Below are 7,458 nucleotides of genomic sequence, written 5' to 3' on the forward strand. Positions count from 1 at the left end.
AGGGAAGGGATGTAACCAGGTGGTGGAACTGGCAGACAAAGGGGACTGTGAAGAAATAGCCAGGAGTGGGGGATGGTGAACAAGGCCAGTGTGGCATCACAGAATGAAGGTCAATGAGGAGGCAGAGTGAAAAGTGTCCCTGGATTTTGCGACCTGAGACTCATTTGCTGCCTGCTTTAGTGAGAGTATTTTGCAGGGAGAAGTTGGGGAGTGAGCGGGAACCGGTCTGTATGTGGGATCTGAACCCTCGGCGGGAGCGCGCCGCCACACTTCCCAAGCGGTGCACTACAGCAGTGCGCCACCGGGCCGGCCCTCGTTTGATTTTTAAATAAGAGAATTAAGTACATTTCCAAGCTGATGAGAATGAGCCAGTGCAGAAGGGACAGTTAAAGACACAAGTCGAGAAGGGGGATAATAATTAACAGAAGGTTCCTGAAATGAGCAGAGGGGCTGAGATCTACATTGGAAGGGTAGGGTGACCTTATACTGAAGGAATAACACTTCTTCCATGGTGACAGGAAAGGAGGGGGAGAGGATGGATGGGTCTGATGCCTGCAGGCTTACAGATCTTTTGGTGGGATGGTGCAGAGTTCCCAACTAATAGCTTCCAACTGCTCTGTGTGGTAGGAAGCAAAGTCAACTCTGAGAGTTAACCAAGAGGCAGGGGTTGAGGTCTGAAAGAGCTGTTGTGCAGAAAAGGAGCTGGAGCTGGCCAAGGTGGCACTCTGAGTAGCATGGAAGCCCAGCTGAGGGTGGAGGCATGATCCACCCAGAATGGCACCAGTCTGCCTGGGTATGATCTTGTTGTTCCGGCAGCCTCAGCAGCTCAGGTGCAGTCAGCAGCTGGCAGGATTCACTCAGAGCTGGGGTGTGGCCTGGCAGGTGCATCAGGACAAAGGGACAAAGAAGTTGAGGATATTGGTAGGAGAGTGGTTAAAGTGATGGGCCATGGGGGCCGGTCCGGTGGCGCACTGCTACAGTGCGCCACTTGGGAGCACGGCGGCGCTCCCACCGAGGGTTCGGATCCCACATACAGACTGGCCGCTCACTGGCTGAGCAAGGTGCGGGTGTAACACCGAGGGTTGCGATCCCGTTGCCAGTCCCGGTCCGGTACGGGTGCAACACTGAGGGTTGCGATCTGTTGCCGGTCACGAAAAAGACAAAAAGGAAAAAAAAAAAAAGTGATGGGCCATGGAATCTAGGCTGGAGAAGGAGGTGAGCGTAAACAGGGAAGTGGCCAGTGTAGGAGGAAAGAGTCGAAGGAAACAGACTTCTAAGGAGAAGTGAGTAAGTTTGGAGCAAGAAACACTTGGAGTTAAAGACAAACACAATCAGAGGCTTGGGAAGTCAGGGGACACTGGGCTTAGTGAAGATAAAGAAAAGAATAACATGTAAGTGAGCCAGACAATATCTGCCAAATAAAACTCCTTGCTGAGAAGACCAGGCCAGCACTCAGGAAAAGGAAAAGAAATGCAAAGAGCAGAAGGAGGGACAGAATTGTCATAACTCCACTTCTTTGGGATCAGGCAGGGTATGACACAAAGAATACAGAATCTAAAGAAGTTTTTAGAAATCTTGCTTTGAGTTCTCACAAAGGAGGCTTCATTCTTATAACGGACGACTTAAAGAGAAAAAAAGACATGCTCTGCTAGAGGAAAACTGAAGTTACTAAATATAATTTGGGATTTAGCTTTGAATTCCAATCATCTCTGCCATGGACTTACCATATGATTGATAATATGATTTTTAAAATATAACGTAATAATAGCTAGTGTTTATTGAGTACTTCCGATAGGCCAGGCACTATGCTAAGTACTTTTATTATTACTATTTTACTGATGGACAAACTGAGACCCAAAGAGGTTAAGTAAGTGGATCTGTTTACCAGTACTCTTAATTTTTCAGATAAGGACGATAATGCCAATTGGTACATTATGAGGAATGAATCATAAAAATAATAGTACAATACACCCAAAGTCCACCTAAATTCTAAATAATAATTTGGATTTTTAAAAAGGTTTAAAAATCTCTATACCAACCTATATTTCTCTGAATTAGCACACACTCCTCCTCCTTTGTGGAAAAATGGCTTCTGCTTGAAATGCCGAAGACAAAGCAGTATTTATTCTTCCCCATGTCAAACAAAGAGCAGTTAAATACTGTCCTCTTCTCTCCCAGGGGCAGGCTGCTTTCGGCCAGCTGAGTGGTCCTCTCCCCAGGACGTCTGGGGGCGTCCTTGAAGACGGCAATCACGCCTTGCACAAAGATGCACGGCGGGGGTAGCACCACCACCTCCACCCCAGACTCACACGTGAGTTCTGGCACCATCACTAGTTTGTATCCGAATTTCTGGGCCAGGTCGATGGGCCCTGCGGAGGTGATGACCGAGTCTCGGCCAAGCAGCTTCAGCACTACGGTGACATAGGCTTCCGGCCCCACAGGTGCACAGCCAAACTCAACCCACTGCCCTTGAGCGAGTTCTGTCCTTTTGCTGGTCCTTATCTCCAGTGGCTGTCCTGGACTTGTTCTTGCCTGGGGAAGACTGTTGGTGAAGACAACATCCACCAACATGTCAGGCCTGTCCACAGGAAATGGGCAGAGTGGTTGATTGGTAAAAAGGCCCACCTGGAAGGTGCCTTCGGCTGCTTTGGATGTCCTATTCAAGTCGATGTGAAAGACAGGCCATTCCACCTTTAGAAAGGCACTTTTCTCCCACCAGGCAACTGGAGTGCTGTTGTCTGTCACTTCCAGGGTCATTGTGAACCAGTAGTCACCAGCCTCCTTGAAATAGAAGCATTCAAATTCGAGTGTTCCGCGGGACTGGTTGGTCAGGAGATACTTGGTGGTCACAGTCTGATTGGTGTTGGCCTCCAGCAGCAGGACAGATACATTCCTCAGAGTCCCGTTAGCGCCATCAAAATACTGGAAATCCACAGACACTGTTTTGTTGCTTAGTGCTACATGGCCCGGCTCTCCCAAAAGCAGATGTTCAGAGTCTCCAAGAACTGAAATGAAATGGTCAGAATGGGTTTTACACAGACACTGTTTTGTTGCTTAGTGCTACATGGCCCGGCTCTCCCAAAAGCAGATGTTCAGTGTCTCCAAGAACTGAAATGAAATGGTCAGAATGGGTTTTTAAAAGGTGCATTTGAGCAGCACTATTGTGGACACTGATGAAAACAGCATTTTAAACAGCAGAGAAGTTGGAACTGAACCAAGAATGACGTAAAATGATGCTCTGCACAGATCCCGCGAGCTGGGCACCACGCGCTTTGCATTCCAACGTGGCTCTGCGCCTTCATCTTCGTCTTTCGTGGTTATGTTTAAAATATTAGTGATAAATACTCTGAATTCACAATATTGAACAATGTGATATATCTGCAATGAGAATCTATAAAACTAGAATAATAATTGATTCTCAGAATAAAAATCCAATACTTCACATTTCTCATTCTAATCACATGCTGCTGGTGTTTAGGTATTTAGAGGAAATGGACATAAAGTCAAGTGAGAGAAAGCTCGATTTAAATGACACAATACAGACTGCTCTAGATTTAGAATGTAAGACCTTAAATTTACTTCAAAGTGATTATTTCTGATATTTGAGATAAGTGCTTAGGAATTCTTACCAGTAAAGAATCCAGTGTGCTCCAGTCCCAAAAGCAGATGTTCAGTGTCTCCAAGAACTGAAATGAAATGGTCAGAATGGGTTTTTAAAAGGTGCATTTGAGCAGCACTATTGTGGACACTGATGAAAACAGCATTTTAAACAGAAGAGAAGTTGGAACTGAACCAAGAATGACGTAAAATGATGCTCTGCACAGATCCCGCGAGCTGGGCACCATGCGCTTTGCATTTCAACGTGGCATTGCGCCTTCATCTTCGTCTTTCGTGGTTATGTTTAAAATATTAGTGATAAATACTCTGAATTCACAATATTGAATAATGTGATATATCTGCAATGAGAATCTATAAAACTAGAATAATAATTGATTCTCAGAATAAAAATCCAATACTTCACATTTCTCATTCTAATCACATGCTGCTGGTGTTTAGGTATTTAGAGGAAATGGACATAAAGTCAAGTGAGAGAAAGCTCGATTTAAATGACACAATACAGACTGCTCTAGATTTAGAATGTAAGACCTTAAATTTACTTCAAAGTGATTATTTCTGATATTTGAGATAAGTGCTTAGGAATTCTTACCAGTAAAGAATCCAGTGTGCTCAGTTTGTGTGAGGCAGAAATTTTTAGATGGATAAGAACTGTTGACACTTTATTCTGCATGGGTCACCCAAGGTATAGAATGAACGTTTATGAAATAACGAGGCTTGTCCTTGGCAATTTTAATGGCATTCTAGCAATTGGTAGTGGCCTAGATAGGGCAGATGACTCCTGGCCTCCCAAGTATCCTTCAGTTAGGATCAATCATATCTTTTAAAAAGAGACCCAGCAGAGCAGCTGAAGGAAGAGTGCACAGAATACAGACACACAAGAGTCCTTGTTTCCATTTTGAACCCTATCCAAACACATATCAAAAGAGGCAGAATTTGGCAATCCAACAATCAGCTGGTCCATGGCTGGGGTAAGAAGCAATTCTAGATTTAAGGGACTGCAGTGCCCTTTTTGGTTTGAAAAACAACTTGTGTAAGTATGAATTTATTATTCTTATCATATAAACCTCATACATATATAATATGATATTTACATATCATATTATATATGTTCTGAGAGGCTCATGTGTTTTTGTTTGGGCTGGTAGTCTTTAAAATACCCTTATATGTATTCAGTCAATGATTATCAGAACCAGCACATAAATATATTGGCACATAAAGGTGTTTGTTGTTTTCTTTTTAAATTAGCTTAGCATGTCACCTATTTCTTACTTGAAATGAGGTGAAATAAAATATATAAAACTTGGATAGACCTGAATNAATGTGATATATCTGCAATGAGAATCTATAAAACTAGAATAATAATTGATTCTCAGAATAAAAATCCAATACTTCACATTTCTCATTCTAATCACATGCTGCTGGTGTTTAGGTATTTAGAGGAAATGGACATAAAGTCAAGTGAGAGAAAGCTCGATTTAAATGACACAATACAGACTGCTCTAGATTTAGAACGTAAGACCTTAAATTTACTTCAAAGTGATTATTTCTGATATTTGAGATAAGTGCTTAGGAATTCTTACCAGTAAAGAATCCAGTGTGCTCAGTTTGTGTGAGGCAGAAATTTTTAGATGGATAAGAACTGTTGACACTTTATTCTGCATGGGTCACCCAAGGTATAGAATGAACGTTTATGAAATAACGAGGCTTGTCCTTGGCAATTTTAATGGCATTCTAGCAATTGGTAGTGGCCTAGATAGGGCAGATGACTCCTGGCCTCCCAAGTATCCTTCAGTTAGGATCAATCATATCTTTTAAAAAGAGACCCAGCAGAGCAGCTGAAGGAAGAGTGCACAGAATACAGACACACAAGAGTCCTTGTTTCCATTTTGAACCCTATCCAAACACATATCAAAAGAGGCAGAATTTGGCAATCCAACAATCAGCTGGTCCATGGCTGGGGTAAGAAGCAATTCTAGATTTAAGGGACTGCAGTGCCCTTTTTGGTTTGAAAAACAACTTGTGTAAGTATGAATTTATTATTCTTATCATATAAACCTCATACATATATAATGATATTTACATATCATATTATATATGTTCTGAGAGGCTCATGTGTTTTGTTTGGGCTGGTAGTCTTTAAAATACCCTTATATGTATTCAGTCAGTGATTATCAGAACCAGCACATAAATATATTGGCACATAAAGGTGTTTGTTGTTGTTTTTTTTAATTAGCTTAGCATGCCACCTATTTCTTACTTGAAATGAGGTGAAATAAAATATATAAAACTTGGATAGACCTGAATGCTTGATCACCCACTTGCTTGAAAACCATAATATGATAAAGTTCTTTTTTTCCCCCCCATTTAGGCAAAACAAAGTTGAGGGATATTCCCTTTTGTTTGAAGATGACGCAAGTTTGAGGAAGGCGGCTGATGTAGAGCAATCTGTTTTTAAGTATGGACAAATTACTTTAAAAGAAATGAGTCCCCCATTGGTTTTTTTTTCTTAAATTAAGTGTCTTCTTGTTTATGTAAACTTCTTAGAAAAAACAAAAAAGAAAAGACTGAGAAAGGAGCTCTACTGGATGAAATGAACAGCATATGCTCAGGTCCATTTAACTGGCTATGCCTCTGGTATTGCAAAAGCCAATATTCTCTACTTCTTGGAGCAGTTTCTTCACCAAATATGAAAACAATTTCCACTCCCATACCATCAACTGCTTAGATGTCTATGAAATATTTGGAAACCATCAAAATAAAAGTAGTGAGGATTATGTCATATTGTTAACTCTACTGATTTAATAGCTGCATAAAACTCTCTGAGAAATGAACTCAGATTTTTAGTTGAAACAAACTGAATAAAGAAAACTAACTTTAAGCAACTACTATCTGCTCAGACATTCAAAGTGTTTCACATCCTTGAATTTATTTGTCATAACAACACTGTGAAGTCAATATTATTGCTAACAGGTTGAAAAAGATTAAGAAACTTGTCTAAGAGCACACAACTGGCAAAAATTGAAATTCAGATTGGTTCCAAAAATATGCTAGTAGCAATACTCTCTTGTCAAGTGAAACCTTACATAGAACCCCAATATCTGTGTGTGTGAAATGCTTATAATACTGAATTACTGAGAAATCAATCAAAGAGAACTCAGGATAACATGCTTGTCTCCAATTCGTTAAAACTGGAGTGAGTTGTTTTTATTATTTTTTAAAGAGTTAAAAATATATTCAAAGTAAAACGTCAATCAATCATGCAGAACCCCTGAAGCAACGTAAGAGAAGCCAGGGTTGCAAGGATCACAGTTTAAAAGGCACTGCACTGTAGATCCTACCCTGCCTCCTTCATGAAGGGTCATCAACATCAAAGCATGTGTAAGCCTCACATTTTAGTTTCTTTATTGATACCTACAGCATTTAGTATACTTACAATACTCACCATAGTCACAGAGCACCACCAACAATAGATTTGAAAAGTCCTTCAACATTGGTTTCATTCTGATCAGCAAAATCCCAGGTCTTTAGTCTCCTCATGTCCTTTCTCACATCCAAATTGTAATTTTTCTTTTTCAAAAAACCTGAAATCAGAACCTCAGGAAATGATGGCTCAATTCAATATGATTCATAAAACAGTAATCATGAAATGACAAAATCATCCTAGGAAGTAAAACTTCCTAGGTGATACTGAGAGGAAACTAAGGAGGACACATTTTCCCTGGGCAATGGCCTGTAATTGTACAAGTCTCTTTTATTCCATTACAGCTCATTTATCAAGAACATTCAGGTATGCCTACCACCAAGAAGACTGATTATTCTTGTAAAACACTGAAGTTTCTT

General features: G+C 40.8%; 1 protein-coding gene across 1 annotated transcript in view; it reads right to left on the minus strand.

The window, feature by feature from the left end:
- Window positions 1-7,185, minus strand: part of THSD1 (thrombospondin, type I, domain containing 1) — a 26,519-nt gene extending 19,334 nt beyond the window's left edge. The window contains exons 1-2 of the mRNA XM_008570021.1: window positions 7,061-7,185; window positions 2,040-3,005 (exon numbers count right to left, since the gene is read on the minus strand). Of these exons, the coding sequence (XP_008568243.1) occupies window positions 2,040-3,005; window positions 7,061-7,118 (1,024 nt within the window). The 5' untranslated portion in view covers window positions 7,119-7,185. The remainder of the gene's footprint in view (window positions 1-2,039; window positions 3,006-7,060) is intronic.
- Window positions 7,186-7,458: the final 273 nt, after the last annotated feature.

Source organism: Galeopterus variegatus, unplaced genomic scaffold (assembly GCF_000696425.1).
Source record: "Galeopterus variegatus unplaced genomic scaffold, G_variegatus-3.0.2 Scaffold558, whole genome shotgun sequence".
In the NCBI taxonomy this organism is placed as follows: Eukaryota; Metazoa; Chordata; class Mammalia; order Dermoptera; family Cynocephalidae; genus Galeopterus; species Galeopterus variegatus.